This window comes from Xyrauchen texanus, chromosome 44 (genome assembly GCF_025860055.1).
Source record: "Xyrauchen texanus isolate HMW12.3.18 chromosome 44, RBS_HiC_50CHRs, whole genome shotgun sequence".
In the NCBI taxonomy this organism is placed as follows: domain Eukaryota; kingdom Metazoa; phylum Chordata; class Actinopteri; order Cypriniformes; family Catostomidae; genus Xyrauchen; species Xyrauchen texanus.
In genome coordinates this window covers 16009647-16027748 of record NC_068319.1, presented here as the reverse complement: position 1 = coordinate 16027748, position 18102 = coordinate 16009647, and the positions used below count along the sequence as shown (strand labels likewise).

At 37.7% G+C, this 18102-nt stretch overlaps 1 protein-coding gene across 2 annotated transcripts in view; it reads left to right on the top strand.

Annotated features, from left to right (window-relative positions):
- LOC127636471 (FRAS1-related extracellular matrix protein 2-like) overlaps nucleotides 1-18102 on the top strand; it is an 89338-nt gene that overhangs the window by 32399 nt on the left and 38837 nt on the right. For both annotated transcript variants that reach the window (XM_052116942.1, XM_052116943.1), the window contains exons 4-6: nucleotides 3959-4189; nucleotides 14874-14999; nucleotides 15858-16109. In XM_052116942.1, coding sequence (XP_051972902.1) covers nucleotides 3959-4189; nucleotides 14874-14999; nucleotides 15858-16109 — 609 coding nt within the window. The remainder of the gene's footprint in view (nucleotides 1-3958; nucleotides 4190-14873; nucleotides 15000-15857; nucleotides 16110-18102) is intronic.

The window sequence follows — 18102 nt, the reverse complement described above, 5'->3', positions numbered from 1 at the left end:
ATACAATACCAATATTAGTCATTTATGTCCAGTGCAGGTCTTGGATTAAGATTAGTAAACTAAGTAAGTGTTAAGGGTCAGTGTTTAAAAAAAAAAAGATAAATTATGAAATGTAAGATTAATGATTAATATCTTTGAAGTCCATCCTGGATTAACTGCAGAAGTTCACATAGATGCAATTGTCCTTGTTAGTTGGCTGATGAAGGCTTTTGTTTGCAATTAAACAATAGTCTATGTATTCCATTTCAAGAGTGTAGTCCATCAATAGACAGGCAGAGATCAATGAGGTGCATCGCAGTTCAAATGGCAGGTCATTTTGATGAGGTTCGGTGGGGTCCATTCTAAGTCCATGACTTGTCCATTCTAAGTCTAAATTGCATATGAAGTATCTTATGGTTGGAGTTGGCATCAGTTCATCCTCTGAAGTCCATCGTAATAGACTGAAGTGATGTTTGTCTGGCACTGGTTGCTATTAGTCATCATCACTCAGAGACACGTAGCAGTGGAGTCTGACACCAAGCAGTAACGGAGCTGGATCTGACCGGTTCTGGTGACCTCGGGATATGAATCCAGAGGTTGAGACATGGAAACAAATAGAATAATATTAGCATAGATGCCATTCAATTTTATGCAGTTATAGATCATGATGGATGTTTCTGGTTCCGGCAGACCTAACTAATGCAGCCTAATTGTGAGTTGATGAATAAATGAGGTGTATGCCTGGCTAAACAGATGAGTCTTTAGTCTAGACTTAAACTGAGTGAGTGTGTCTGCATCCGGAACAGTGTTAGGGAGACTATTCCGTAGTTTAGGAGCCAAATAGGAAAAGGATCTACCTCCTTGTGATCGAAGTGAACATGATGGAATATAGCATGTCAGAAGGTCATTTAAGTACTGTGGAGCTAGACCATTCAAAGCTTTGTATGTAGTTAGAAAAATCGGTCGTTATCATTATGTCTCATTCTATGTTGAATTTGAATGCTCGGTCAGTATAAACATCATTATCTATAATTAGATGGCTATATCTACATTCTATGTCATGTTCCTTTTGCTGTCATGTAGTAACTGATAAAATCATCACGAATACCATTTAACTGTTATGGATTGAAGATTAGCATTCCATCCAGCATTGATCTGGAAGACAAGGGTAATATAATTCCTCACAACTGTTTGGGAGGCTCAGTCAGACGGATCCCTTACAGTGACTCTGCTTGACGTATCAGAGATCAAACACTTTTGGGAAGGTTCACCGCAGGTTTCCCCCACTATGTGGGAATCCCATCACAGCTTCTTACCTGTTACAGTAGAGAGATATTTGAGTGTACATGCTGTACTTTAGTAGAACATGTTCCTTGATTTCGTTACTATATCCAAGCCTCAGAACATCAGTGAGTTGCAGCCTCTGAGGATGTTTAGCCATGTACATATTGGAAAATATGTGTACGGAATACTCTCGACTGAGTCACTCACAAAATTGCGATTATAAACATAGTAACCATAGTAATGTTGTTGCGTCTCGCGGTTGTAAACACGAAAAATGGATACCAACAGTTTAACCCGTTTGGTGTTAACTATTTTTTTGTTAAGTTATAAGTAAGTTGGGAACAGAGATGTATTGGGTCATTCTCACAAAACCTGTCATGAAAATTTCCTGGCCCTTTTTTTTTACTCCAAATCAAAATTAAATAAGAAGTTATATTCTGCATATAGAAAATTAAGCCTGTATTTAGGGCCATTAAGATCTCGTACATTGTGACTTTATTTTCATGACAGTTACGCACATCTCATTACACATTGAGAAAAAGACGGCATTACGATATTCTCGTTACCACAATAGACGATATGGTATTTAAACTGCAATATACACTCACTGAGCACTTTATTAGGAACACAAGGGTCCTAAAAATTGCCCGATTTAGTCTTCTGCTGTTGTAGCCCATCTGCCTCAATGTTTGACGTGCAGAGCTAAACTGAGCAACTCAATTATCTGAGTTACCGTTGCCTTTCTTTCAGCTTCAACTAGCCTGGCCATTCTCTGTTAACCTCTCTCATCAACAAGATGTTTCCATCCACAGAACTGCTGCTCACTGGATGTTTTTTGTTTTGGGCACCATTCCGAGTAAACTCTAGAGACTGTTCTGTGTGAAAATCCCAGGAGATCAGCAGTTACAGAAATACTGTCTGGCGCCAACAATCATGCCACACTCGAAATCACTTTTATTCCCCATTCTGATGGTTGATGTGAACATTAACTGAAGCTCCTGACCCATATCTGCATAATTTTATGCATTGCATTGGTGCCACACGATTGGCTGATTAGATAATCGCATAAATAATACTGTAGGTGTTTGTTACTGCCTTTCATTTTTGCTGATTTAAATTATTTTTCAAATCATTGTACTATAGCATATTTATTTTTTATTTTTTAAAGACTGTGCTACAGTAAGGAAAATCATCATTGAAAACAATGGGAATAGTCAAAATAAATTGTCCTGGATGTGTTACAGTAATGAGAATTGAGTGGTACAATTTGCTTGAGTGACCTGATAAATAATGTCAGTGCAAAAAATCTTAATGGTCCTAAGTGTAGGTATTGGTTTGGGTCAAAACATGACCAGGACATTTTCTTGACAGGTTTTCTGAGAGTTATCATACAGCAATTTTAAGGTGCTTTCACACTAGCCGTTTGGTGCGTACCCAGGGTCGAATGCCTTCAAAGTTTGGTTTGTTTGTATAATGTGAATGCTGTTTTCCGAATTGGGGTGTGCACCCGGGTCAGCTTGACAAGGTGGTCTGGGGTACGGTTCATGTCACTGCAAATATGACTGCAATCGTACAAAATCGCAGAAGTTAACCGCTTTTTATGATGTATAATTTGAGTCTTTGCAGGCTCACGATCACAATTATTATGTTATAATGCATTTCTAATACCTGCTTGTGTCCAAATACACCGCCTTCAGAGAGGAGCTCACATACTTCACATCTCTTGCAACACATCCACGGGCTCGCAGCAGACAAATGGTAATATTCATCACATCATTGCACATTCAATGCATCCATGGGAGATTAACACAAGTGTTGTTCTGTGAATGGCAAGTTTCTGTGGTAAATCCAAAAAGATAAACTATAATACTTAACACTGTGACGTCTTCACGTCTTCAAGTTGTTACCTAGTTACAGTGAAAAACAGCTGCTGCTCATACGCATGTTGATGATGTAATTAAAACACGGTTTGGACCTAAATTATATGATGTGAACACAGACCAGCAGGGGCAGTGGAAGTGGGAGGAAATTAACCCGGGTTCGGTCCAAGCAATCAAACCAAGTGTGAAAGCATCCCGATGCACCATATTTTGTTCAAAAGCCAATGTGTAACTTTTAGCGCATGCTTATTAGCTGTGAGGCCATCTTTAAACATTGTAAAAAATTGCAGATATGCACATTTAAAATTCTGATGGGAATATAGACCAAAAATACTGATGACTTTTGTTGCACTACTACACAGATATTTGTTCAATCAAATGCAATCTAGAATGAGAACGTCCCTCCTCCTCATGCCACCAGTAACCATCAAACAAGTAGCAAATAATGGTTTAAAACTGTGACATAATTAAAGCCTATTTGCTAGGTTTTAAAAATGGACAAGCCCTGCGATATGTTCTGTTTCAATGGGAAGTATGTCAAAATGGAAAAGAAAATGGATTACAACTGTAATTAGCTGCAGTGTGTAAATGGCCTTTTATAACCTAGGACTTCCATAGGAAGTCTGTATCTCTCTATATGGCATTGTTAATCTGCAAATGTCTGTAACTCTTCATACATTTGATAACATGCTTCTTTGACTAGATCCTTCTCAAACTCATGAGTTGTGACATCTGGAGACTGGAGATATGAAGTTAGGAAAGTTTGTTCAGTTTGAAGACAAATTGTGATATTTGTGTGTGTGTGTGTTTTTAAGGGATTGGTACTCTGGATGGCAGCGCAGAGAAGGAAAAGGATTTCCTGGGAAAATCTCAGAAGCAGGTGCAGTTTAACCCCGGCCAGGCTACAGCTACATGGAGAGTGAGGATCCTCTCAGATGGGAAATACGAGCAGTCTGAGACCTTCCAGATCGTTCTGACTGAGCCGGTGATGGGCATTCTTGAGTCACCAGCAATGGCCATAGTAGAAATTGTGGATCCAGGAGATGGTAAGTTCAACACAAATTTAACAAACATTTCCTGAAAAAATATTTAAACTGATAGTTCACCTCAAAATGATCAAAAAGTCATAGTTTACTCACCTTATGTTGTTCCAAAAAGTGGAACACATGAGGAGATGTCCAGTCACAGTCACCATTTACTTTAACTGAATGGAAACAAAGATGCAGCAAAAATGATCATATGTTTTAATTCTAATTGTTCATATGTTTTAACCATTAATATTATTTTTTTACACTATTTCTAATCTCCCCTCAGACATGATACACAAGTAAATACATTATTATATGTACAGGTAACTTGTCCTGAAGGTGAACTGAAATACAGTGCTGAGAAAAAGTATTTGCGACCATCCTGATTTCTTATGTTTGTGTTTATCCCAGATATCCCCATTCAGCTGGACTAGATACACTCAGGCCTGATTACTGCCAGCCCTGTTCAATCAAATCAACACCTAAATCGAACTTTTCCAGCAACTTGAAGTTGTCTAAAAGTAGGGATGCACCGATCCGATTCTGAAGCTTTTAGACAGATCAAGTATCGGTCCGACGAGCCTGATCCAAATCTGATACTGTGTGTTAGTCATGTTCGTTACTGTCGAGCACCCAAAATGACATAAAAAAAACATAATAAAACACAAATATAGCAGTTCATATGACTCGTGCATTTTCTTCAAAGCCACCTGAAGACGTGTGATAGCTCTGTGAATCACAAAAGGCTGTTTAATAAGTAAATATATACTATTCGCCACCAGTGACTGGTGCTGCTCTGTTGACACAAACTCACGCGCAGGCTGGTGATGCACTCACAGCTATTTTTAGCCTTCACGCACTGCGCAATATTTGAGCACTACTCAAGAACAGCATCTCAGATGTAGATGCTCAATAGTTCGGTTCACTTATAATATGCATTTAGAACAGCAGAGGAGGTGCATTCTTCCAGAATTTGAATAAGTGAATTAAACTACTGTGAACTTGTCTACAAACAGACACTTACAGGACTTCCTGGAGAGTTTAGAATGTCAAAATAAAAGCGTGAGGATTTGAAAAGTGCACGATTTAATACATTACATTTGTAATATAATTTGAAATTAACAGTCAATAATAAAAATATTAATAACAAATTATTATTATTGTTATTATTATTATCATTGTTATTATTATTGTCATCATTAATATTTGTTTACAATTTATAGCAATATTTAAGTTGAATGGGTTCAATGAAAAGTGGACTGATGTCTTACAACTAAATTGAAAAAAAAAGATCTGAGTCCTTTAAAGTCCAGATGCGAGTTTTAAAAAAATTTGAGAAAAAAAAAGGCAAAAATAAAACACTGGTTTCTTTTCTACTGAAGACTTGAAGACTGGAATTACTGTTGATTTTGCTGCTACATTATCCAGTATACTAGTTAAAAATAAAGTGTTTTTTATAAGCTATACATTTATATTGAAATAATGTGTAGTTTGAGGTTTGTGTTTCTTTACATATTAAAGAGTACTCCCAATTAGTTCCACACAATAATGTAAAGATATTCTAAACTGATTATGCAAAAAAACAACACTTGTATCGGATCAGGATCTGTATCGGCCGATACTGAGATTTCCGATATCGGAATCAGATCGGAAGAGAAAAAGTGGTAACGGTGCATCCCTAGTTAAAAGGTTTCACCCAGTAGCACACTATCCCAAGGTCGAAAGAAATTCCGTAAATGATGAGGAAAAAAGGTGATTAGAATTCATTAGTCTGGGAAGGGTTAAAAGGCAAAAAAAACCTTAATGGTCCTCAATGTAGGTATTGATTTGGGTTAAAACATAACAAGGACATTTATTGACAGGTTTTGTGAGAGTCGTCCTATACAGCAATTGACAAATGCGCCATGTCTTGATAAAAATTTTGTTTTGTAACTTTTAGTGCATGCTTATTAGCTGTGATGCCATCTTTATATTAGTGTACTCATAAACATTGTCAAAATTCCCTTTTAGCATATATGTACATAAACAATTCTGATGGGAATATAGACCAAAAATACTGATGACTTTTGTTGCACTACTACACAGATATTTGTTCACTCAAATGCACTCTAGAATGAGAATGTACCTCCTCCAAAAGCCACCAGTAACTATCAAGCAAGTAGCAAATAATGGTTTAAAACTGTGACATAATTAAAGCCTATTTGCTAGGTTTTAAAAATGGACAAGCCCTGCGATATGTTCTGCTTCCATAGGAAATATGTCAAAACACAGAAATGTACATTTATGAAAATAGATTACAACTGTGTTTAGCCTATTTCAAAGGCTCTGGTACTCCACAGAACCACAGTGAGAGCCATTATCTCCAAATGGAGAAAACTTGGCACAGTAGTGAACTTTCCCAGAAGTGGCCGACCTTCCACAATTCCTCCAACAGCACAGTGACAACTCATCCAGGAAGTCACAAAAAAGCCAAGGACAACATCCAAGGAACTGCAGGCCTCTCTTGCATCAATAAATGTCACTGTTCATGACTCCACTATCAGAAAGACACTGGCCAAGAATGGCATCCATGAAAGTGTGGCGAGGCAAAAACAATTGCTAACCCAGAAGAACATTAAGGCTTGACTGAATTTTGCCAAAACACACCTTGATGATCCTCAACCCTTTTGGAAGAATGTTCTGTGGACTGATGAGTCAAAAGTGGAACGGTTTGGAAGACAGGGGTCCTATTACATCTGGCATAAATCAAACACAGAATTCCACAAAAAGAACATCATAACTACAGTCAAGGATGATGGTGGAAGTGTGATTGTGTGGGGATGCTTTGCTGCTTCAGGGCCAGGGAGACTTGTAATAATTGAGGGAAACATGAATTCTGCTCTCTACCAGAAAATCCTAAAGGGGAACATCTGGTCACCAGTCCGTGAGTTGAAGCTCAAGTGCAACTGGATTGTGCAGCAAGACAATGTCCCAAAGCATGAAAGTAAGTCCACGTCTGAATGGCTCAAAAGAAGCGAAATAAAAGTTTTGGTTTGAAGTTCTGACTTGAACCCAATTTAGATGCACAAAAATAGAAGAAATCAAGAATACTTTTTCACATCACTGTAGTTCGTGAAAGTGTCTTGAATGTTTTCTATCTTGTTAAGGAAAGCAACAGCGAACTCGTCATTGCATTTGCAGCTTTTTTCGATCTGACTGGTAGATAAATATCTTGCTTCATATTGCGATTTCATGGTTGTTTTGCAAACTTGTCAAGTAGTTCTTCTCATTCGTGATTGTTGAAGGGCAGACCACAAACTGTACCAAGGAAAAAATTGATTGTCGATTAGCGGCAACTATTGTAAACACAATTTCGCGACTACTCTTGTGACCCATCCCTAGACTAAACTTTTTATCTCAGTGAAGCTGTTGTCACAAAATATGGCTTTTTCAGTCTGTTGATCAAACTGACTCACTCTGTCTGCTTTGAGTTTTCTTGTTGAAAGCCCTGGAAGAATTATTTGCTTATTCATCATCAGGGGCATTATACATTCTCACAATTATGAGCATATTTAGATGTGTAGCACGAATAACCTTGGGCTTACTTTGTTTTATTCAGTGTTTTTGTCTTTATCGCCTCCATGAGCTCCCTAGATAGTTAAGATTTTCATCCATCAGGCCAAACACTGCAATAATTTCGATCTAAATGTTACTTATGCCCAAATTTATTTCTCCATATAAAAAATGATAATAAATAAGTAAAAAAGAAAGAAAACTCTACTTCGTCCCCAGTGTGCTAATTATCAGTCTTACAGCGGGGTTTGTTTGCTGAGGCTGTGGGCCCCATGGGAGGTTTAACATGACAGAGACTGGCTGCTCCTTGTACTGGCGAGAGGGGCGAAGATGGGAGTGAGACAGGACCTGTATGCCAGCTGCAATCCTATTTGTCCACATGCTTTCAGCTAAAATGTATAGTTTGGCCAAAAATGAAAATTCTGTCATCATTTACTACCTCTTTTAACACAAAATTATTTTTTTATAGCACAATGTCCAAGCTGCTCTTTTCCATACAATGAAACTGAATAGTGACCAGAAAACTTGGTATAAAGCAAGAGTGGTATAATACTTAATAGTGCTTTTTTGTCCTTTTTGGAGCTTGAAAGAACCTGTTCCCTATCCATTTTCATTAGAAGGAAGGGAGCAGAAACTTATTTTCTGTTCCATGGACAAATTAATATGGGTTTGGTCATGATGTTCAGTCAATAATGACAGAATTTTAATTTACAGTTTAAAAATCCCTTTAATTATCAATTTGGTGTTTGTATGGAAGCAGTGAGGTCACCCCCTTCACAGTTGAACTTGCCATCCTTGCACATTAATTTTTTTATGTGATAGGGAGGTGGTTTTCTTCCGTCAAGGGCCTTCAGAGACCTGTCTGACCCAGTTGCCACAGAGCAGTTCACACATGATGGCTTACATCGACCTGCAGGTGCAGACAAAAGCCTACATCTGGAGCTCCATCTGTGACTGGGAGGGTTGCGATGTGACAGGCTTCCTGCATCCCAACCAGATTCTTTCACTGTTCATTAGCGCAGAGTGTCATCAAGGAAGGGAAGGGGAAAGACATTTTAAAGATGCTTATTTCAACTTTACTTAGTAGTTTTAATGTCTTGTTGAAAATGGGTTCGAAAAGGCGATGAAAACTGAAATGCTTCATTGCAAAGATCATGTGGTTTCAAAAATCAAGCAATCTCTAAACATGTAGTTGTATTTAACAGCAATTGGCAAGAGAAGGCATTTAATGCATTTAATCGTTAAAAAGCAATGTTGAGTTGTTAGTTTTACAGAGACCGTGCAATGCAAGATCTCACACAGTTTGAATGAGTTGGTAATGACTTTGATGTATATAGCAGTATACATTAAGCAGCAGCTGTTCAGCTAATGGATTGTCACATACATTATCTAGAGTTGAAGTCAGAAATTTACATACACCGTAGGCAAATACATTTAAACTCCTTAAAAATTTCTGACATTTAATCGTAGAAAACGTTCGTTGTCTTAGGTCAGTTATGATCACTACTTTATTTTAAGAATGTGAAATGTCAGTTTAGTATTAGGGAGAATGATTTATTTCAGCCTTTATTTCTTTCATCACATTCCCAGTGGGTCAGAAGTTTACAAACACTTTGTTAGTATTTGGTAGCATTGCCTTTAAATTGTTTAACTTGGGTCAAACGTTTTGGGTAGCCTTCCACAAGGCTATAAGTTGATAATAAGTTGCTGGAATTGTGGCCCATTCCTCCGGACAGAACTGGTGTAACTGAGTCAGGTTTGTCGGCCTCCTTGCTGCACACGCTTTTTCAGTTCTGCCCACAAATTTTCAATCAGACTGAGGTCAGGGCTTTGTGATGGCCACTCCAATACCTTAACGTTGCTGTCCTTAAGCCATTTTGCAACAACTTTGGAGGTATGTTTGGGGTCATTGTCCATTTGGAAGACCCATTTGTGACCGAGCTTTAACTTCCTGGCTGATGTCTTGAGATGTTGCTTCATTATATCCACATACTTTTCCTTCCTCATGATGCCATTTATTTTGTGAGGTGCACCAGTCCCTCCTGCAGCAAAGCACCCCCACAACATGATGCTGCCACCCCCATGATTCACAGTTGGGATGGTGTTCTTCGGCTTGGGATGGTCATTATGGCCAAATAGTTACATTTTTGTTTCATCAGACCAGAGGACATTTCTCCAAAAAGTAAGGTCTTTGTCCCCATGTGCACTTGCAAACTGTAGTCTGGCTTTTTTATGGTGGTTTTGGTGCAGTGGCTTCTTACTTACTGAGCAGCCTTTCAGGTTATGTCAATATAGGACTTGTTTTACTGTGGATATAGATACTTGTCTACCTGTTTCCTCCAGTATCTTCACAAGTTCCTTTGCTGTTGTTCAGGGATTGATTCTTTTTACACCAAACTACGTTCATCTCTACCAGACCGAATGCATCTTCTTCTTGAGTGGTATGTGGCTGCGTGGTCCCATGGTGTTTGTACTTGTGTACTATTATTTGTACAGATCAAAGTGGTACCTTCAGGCATTTGGAAATTGCTCCCAAGGATGAACCAGACTTGTGGAGGTCCACAATATTTTTTCTGATTTCTTGATTTTTCCCATGATGTCAAGCAAAGAGGCACCAGGTTGGAGTTCGGCCTTAAAATACATCCACAGGTACAACTCCAATCAGAAGCTAATTGGCTAATTGTCTAAAGGCTTGACAATATTTTCTGGAATTTTTCAAGCTGCTTAAAGGAACAGTTAACTTAGTGTATGTAAACTTCTGACCCACTAGAATTGTGATAAAGTCAATTAAAAGTGAAACAATTTGTCTGTAAACAATTGTTGGAAAACTTACTTGTGTCATGCACAAAGTAGATGTCCTAAACGACTTGCCAAAACTATAGTTTGCTAATATTAAATCTGTGGAGTGGTTAAATTAGTTTTAATGACTTCAACCTAAGTGTATGTAAACTTCTAACTTCAAATGTACATTCAAATTGAATATAAAAAAGTACTAAAATACTTTACATAGTTCTTTATAAACAATCAGTTAGGATTTACACTTAAGATACATTTTCAAATCAAGCTGGAATAACATAGATCATAAGGTTTTGCACAAACTTGTGAAGTTTATGGCAGCTCGAGTAAATGCTGTCATTAAAGATCAGGGGAGACTTAGTAATTCTGAAAGTCAACATTTTACTGAAATTAAATTATTACAAATTTGAATTGTATTAAATCAAAATCACTAAGTATCATTCTTATATTGGTGTCAGACTTTTGGACCTTGAAGTATTTTATGAAAATACCCCTAACTTTTTATTCTGTAAAATACTTGCACTGCAAATGCCATTTCATATGACCACGTAACTGCATAACTTAACCAAGAGCTGATAGCAAATTAACAAGATTTGTTCCTTGCAAAACAAGGTCATTGTTTTGGCCCCTGATGCATGAGAATTTGTTGTGTGAGTGCAAGAGATGCTCTAAATAAGTGCATCATGCACCTGAGAGGTTGCATAGATTCACCTCATTGTTATCTTGAGGTGAATCTTGAGGGCTCTAAGATTTGTTCTTTAATCTAAGGAGCTGAACACTCAGACACAGAACACAGTGTACCTGTGTGTGTAGAAATGTTTCTCATGCCAAATGTACACCGGATTCACAACAAATGCATACACAAATAAATGTGTTCTTGCCTCATTATAATGTTGATAAATCCAGATTATTCTAAATGAGGACGCATGTGCCTGCAGTTAGTAATTGGCATAATACATACCCAAACCATCTCCATATAAGGGCATTCTGCACAAACTCTCCTCCAGTAAACATATCAGTACACTCTGTAAAGATGCACTCTCATCTTCACGGAAGCCAAATGTGCCTTCTCAAAGCCAAATTAAACAATAAAACCTTTCATAAAAGTGCGTAGACTAGAAATCTAGTTACAGTATAATGCATGTCATCTAAGAAATACAAATCATTTTGGGTCACTTAGTTATTCAATTTTTAATTATAATATGTTCAGTTTTACACACAAATATGTACATATGCATGGATAGTGAATGAGATTAATTGTCTCCTGCCTCATTGTGTTGCGTCTAAAAAAAGATGCAAGAGAGATTTAATGGATAAATTATCATTAAATACAGCAATTGCTGCTGTCTGGGCTCAGAAATGATTATGAATGTGAGTTCATGAGAGTCTGCACCGTCTAACTTTGCTGGAGCCTTTTATCACTCCCACTCCTAACTCTCACTAAAAAAACCATCTTTCTAACAATGTTTTGTTTTCTTCACCCTATCTCTTTCACATACATAATTTTTTCTATTACCTGATCAGCTTGTTTTCTCCATTTTCTCCACTTTCCCTTGATGCCAAATGACCACTTGTTAACTTGATGATCAGAGATGTTTGCATAGGATCATAGATAATTGATCTTTGACCTTAAGACATGCCAGTCTATTGCATACTGTGGCAAATCAAAAACAAACATAAAAACAACGTTAAGCTTCATTTAATTAACCAAATAGCTTTCAACTGTGTTTGATATAATGGCAAGTGTTTTTCTAGTACCAAATGATCAATTTAGCATGATTACTCAAGGATAAGGTGTTAGTTTGATGGCTGCTGGAAATGGGGCCTGTCTAGACTTAATTAAAAAAAAAAAAAAATTCAAATAATGATGGTGCTGTTTTTTTACATCAGTAATGTCCTGACTATACTTTGTGATCAGTTGAATGCCACTTTGGTGAATTAAAGTACCAATTTCCTTCCAAAACATTGAAAGAAAGTTCTGGGACAGAACAGGCCAGAAAGCGGGATCGTTCTTTTAAAAAAAAAATAATAATAATAATAATAATGTCTAGGTTGCTATTGTAACCTCCGTTCCCTGATGGAGGGAACAAGATGTTGTGTCGAAGAAGCGACACTAGGGGTCTCTCTTGAGAGCCTCACACATCTCTGAACTTGAGAAAAGGCCAATGAGAAATTGGCCGACAGAACTTGCATGTCCTGCTCCTGGACTTACGGGTATAAAGGGAGGAAAATGCGTCTGTCCATACAGGATTTTGCCCTGAGGAGCTGAGAATGAGGTTCGGCCATAACAGTGGCTCGGTTCAGCGTCATGGCCGGGAGGACACAGCGTCTCGTTCCCTCCATCAGGGAACGTAGGTTCCAATAGTAACCTAGACGTTCCCCATCTGTCGCTCACTTCAACGTTGTGTCGAAGAAGTGACACTAGGGGTCCATATTTAATCACGCCATGCGCTGAACTGTGTACGTGCGCTGCTGACGCAGGCGCGGGCAGGCAGTTGCTTGCCAAAGCAACAGGCTGCGTCAGACTGCACGTACCCTTCCCCAATGCCCATAAAATCGTCATACACCTTTTAGGTTCCTGGCAATCTGATAATAAAGTCGTGCTTACCCAAGGACTTGCCGTCCACTGTTTCGTGGTGGGCCGGGGTAGCGGCTACAAACACTTTCAAGGTGGAGGGGGACAGCCTCCCCTCCACCTCTCTTGCAGGGATGAAAGCACTGACCGAACTGCGCATCTCTGCGGGTCTTCAGACCAGGAAGAACACCAATTTGCGAACAAGCGCCAATTTGGGCTGTAAAGTTGCCTGGTTGAGGGAGCTCTGGCTTGGTTGATCGTGTCTACGACAACAGGTGGTAGGCCACTTAGATCTTCCGCATCCCGTCCAGGGGCCAGACGTGGAATTTCCAGAGGTCTGGGCGTGGATGCCAGAGTGTGCCCCATCTCTGAGAAAGAAGGTCCATCCTCAGGGGAATTCGCCAGGGAGGGGCTGTCGCGAGGAGCATGAGATCCGAGAACCAAGTCCGAGTGGGCCAGTAGGGGGCCACCAGAATGACTTGTTCTTCGTCCTCCCTGACCTTGCACAGCACCCACGCAAGAAGGCTCACGCCAATCTGCAAACATGAAAATACAAACTTTTTCAAAATGATAGCCGCATTATAATAGCTTAGTTATATCCAATTTTATTACTTCCTTGTCTTGATGATGTAACACCATAAACCCTAAAACCCTAAAATGCACGTAAAAACAATTATTTGAACAACATTACAGCTCAAATAATAAACAATTTTTATCAGAAGAATTAATGTAAGTTTTTATAAAATTATAACCTTCACATTTCTGCCTTTAGACCATCCAAAAATTGACCTCATTCACTTCCAAAAGACATTTGTGGAATAATGTGGATTACCATATTATTATTTTATTTTTTAAAAACGAGGTTACAATAAGTGCCTCACTGTAACCTCGTTTTTAAAAATAAAATAATAATATGGTAATCCACATTATTCCACAAATGTCTTTTGAGCTTAACTTGTAATGAACCTGGAATATTCCTTTTAAATTATAACTTATTATAAACGAATAATTTATTTATTATTATATATTTTTTATAAATAAATATATATTATTTTATTAACTGGCAGATTCAGACATGAATTTATGTGTACAGAGGTTTGCAAAAATTCAAGACTATAATTATAATTATTAATGATGAATTAATTACAAGAATTATTACATTTTAAAATGTCTAATTAATAAAAATTTAAATCAAGTTACTTTTCTCTCTTTAAATAACAGATACAAATGTATTCTTAATCTTGTCAAATATAGATTGTTTACATAAGACTTCTGTCTTTTGATTCTGTCTTCCCTTCTCGGCAAGAGCATTCTTTTCAGCTCGGCGTGATTTAAAATTCCTTTCCGATGTTGACTCAATCCTGACCTACGGTATTTGAAAATAGCAATGACTGAATGAGTTCCCACTCAAGCCAGACACTTTCCTTCACAACACCAAGCAAAACACAACGGGCATGGACAGATATCAATACCTCACGGTCCAAAGGCCACTAAAAACCTAATATAAAGCACTCAATATTAAAAAAATCAATGCTTTCATAGAAAATGTGTTTTTGCCTTTTGTGCAAGATAAATGGCCATTACACGCCCAGTATAGACTCTTATGATGTGAAATAATTATATATTGAAAAATCAATCCACTGCCTGTGGTGTTATAAACCCCTGTGCTAATAGTCTTTCTCCCAGGGTGCCTCTAAATCCCTCTGTGGCTGATAGAACGGAACAGCAAGGCAACATCAGTTTTGATACTGAGCTGTATCTTTTCTTTTTCTTTGACAGAGTCCACAGTGTTCTTTCCTCAGGACAGCTTTGCTGTTGAGGAGGATATTGGAGAACTCCTGATCCCAGTGCACAGGAGGGGAGATGTTAGTGAGGAACTGATGGTGGTCTGTCACACTCAACAAGGTGCAACACGCAACCTATGAAATCATAAATCTGTTATCATATATTATGACTTGTAAAAAGTAATGATGGTAGCACCTTACAATAAAGTTGTATTTGTTAACACAATAGATAACATGGAGTACAAATGAACAGTATTTGTACAGCATTTATTCATCTTGGTTAATGTTCCCTGATATATGCTAATACATTTTAACATTAAATATTGAATGCATTACTATTAGTTAATGCATTATGATTTAACATCAACTAACAATTAACAAATGCATATTTATAAATTAATGAGAACCAAGATTAATAAATGCTGTACAAAATTATTATTCATGATCAAAAATGTATTCATGATACCTAATGGATTATGTAATGGTAACATGTAGAACCTTATTGTAAAGCGTTACCATAATTATCACAGAATTACTGATCTTGATAGCTGAAAGAAAAGGCTTTGAGGGACAAAGATTTTTCACAAATGGGTTGTTAACATGCAATCATTTTGGGAAGTTGATGATCATTTCTACATGTACAAAATTATTCATAAGTATTTGATCAAATTATTAACTAATTATTTTATCATTATTATGCATTTTGACTATGACTTTTATGACATTTAATAACCTGGAATATTTGTACTTTTAAATATTTATTTGTCACACAGCAGGAAAACATATAAAATAAACAAGTGAAGGCAAAATTCGATTTAAATGTATTTATTTTGAATAAAAAAAGGTGACCAATCACCATTCATTATAAACTTTCCCTTTTACATTGATGCAGTGCAAATTTAAATGATCATAAATAAACAGGTCCATAAAATGATTTCTCTTTACAGTACATTATGTGTTCTTTCTGTGTCGGCTGCAGGCTCTGCCACAGGGACCGTCCCCACTTCTGTTTTGTCCTATTCCGACTACATCTCCCGTCCAGAGGAGCAAACCAGCATTCTGCGCTTTGATAAGGATGAGACAGAGAAGCACTGCCGTGTGGTGATCATTGACGATTCGCTGTATGAGGAAGAGGAGAGCTTCAATATTACTCTTAGCATGCCTGTGGGAGGCCGTCTGGGACTGGAATACCACACCGCACATATCCGCATACTGCCAGACCAGGACGATGGTAGGAAGTTTTTCTTATTTAACAAACAGGAGATATTTAGTACAATATTTATTCTGATATTGACAATCAGTGTTTTCTCAAAGTCAAGCCAAATTTATTTGTATTGTGCGCCTCACAATACATTCAAAGCAGCTTTACATAAAAGCATGATTTAATGTCTTAAAGTTATTTCAAATGTTTATGTTGCAGTGGCCATTTTCACAGTCATCGTATTCTTAAATTGACAAAGTGGCATGGATGCAGCATTATGCCAAAGCAATAGTTACCGATGCCATTGCTGAAATGCGCTATTTGCAGTCAACCATGATTTATTTATTACTAGACAATTTTGGTCACTAGTCGGGTTACCAATATAAATAATTATTGTTCGGCTGGTCATGTGATCTTGGTAAAACAAGCAGCTTAGCTCCAAGTAAAACAAATCAGCTTTTAATTGCTCTTTTTGTGTGAAATCTCAGTAAAGTTATGTTTAAATTCCTTATCCAGTTATCACAAACTATGTGAAAATTCTTTGACCATTATTATAACACTGTGGTCAGTCAGTGTACATGTGTAAATGTGTTTCAAACTCACACTTTGAAACTCAAATATCAAAAATGGCCTGGTTATTGCAGAGCCATGGCCTAGTGCTTCTGTACCCTTTATTCTGACTTGTTGAGCCAGTGGAATCATGTGGGGGAGTGAGTTTTTGTCCGACTTGCATCATTTCCATTTCCCTTCTCTTTTTCCCATCATTTCTAGCCCTCTTTCTTCCATCCTATCAATAAAAAGTGACAAAGGCCAAAAATACAATTTTGTGGAAAAGAAGGCTGGTTGAACATGTGACTCAACGACTGTGGCGTAGACCTACAATCCATTCTGTAAATCATGCAAAGCTGAGCTATTCAAACTCCATATCATACCTACACAGTTATGTATTTTTTAGAACAACACACAGTGTTATTTAAGGAGCCATTTGTCTTTTTACAGAGACTCGTAGAGAGACAGAATTTCTGCACACAGCAGACAGCGGATGAACCCAGAATAGACACAATACTCATGTAAATGGGCTACGCCAAAGAGTCTGCACAGGGGTGTAGTCTCTCCTCAGGGTTTATGAGGCCTGAAATCACTGATAAAGTTGAGTTATTCTTAAGCCTTCTCTCCTCAAAGCAAAGGAATTAATTATTTTCCACTGGAAAGCGAAAGGATTTTTGTTCTTTTATCTCTGTTTTGCTGTTATTATGCCGTCTCTCAAAAGTTTGAGGAAAATAGGAGCCGCTGGCTTAGCCTACCTCTGACAAAAAGCGTGAAATTGCACTTCGGAGAGAGCTGGACGGGAGAGTGTTCATCCTTGGCTCACTATGACTAGGAATTTATACATTGCACATATGTGTATAAACTGCTGTGTGTGTCAAAAGCCTTGTTCCACTTAACACTGAATGTGGATTAGAGGTAATTCCTATCTGACATGAAGGTGAAAGCTATATTTTCATAAAGTTTAGTTCAGTTAAGTGTGCCACATTCTGTATAGCCGACAAAAAGGATAAAATTCACTAAACGTTTGCGGCACTTTTGCGTGCGTTAACCAAATGCCATCCAGTTTAACCAGCCACTAAATGTGCCACTGCACAATGACTAAATTAAATCATTGTCAAATGATGTTCAAATAATGGAAAATATAGTTACAACAGGGTTTACTATAGGATAGACATCGTTTTAGGGAGGCTGGTGTCAGGGTTCTTTAGCAATTGCAAAACATCATTAGCATATAAACCTTTTATGTTCTGTTTCTTTCATTAATACACCTTAGTATCTCTGTGTGGTCTCATATTACATGTGCAAGTGGTTCAATGAACAATGCAAAAGGGTAGGACTTAGGGGGCATCCTTGACGGCAACCTCTTTCTTGGAGAATGTTATTGGAAATGTTACCATTTATTTTGATTCCCGTTGTGGGCGACGTGTATAAGGATTTAAAAATATGAATTGCCCACTCACTAAATCCAAAATGA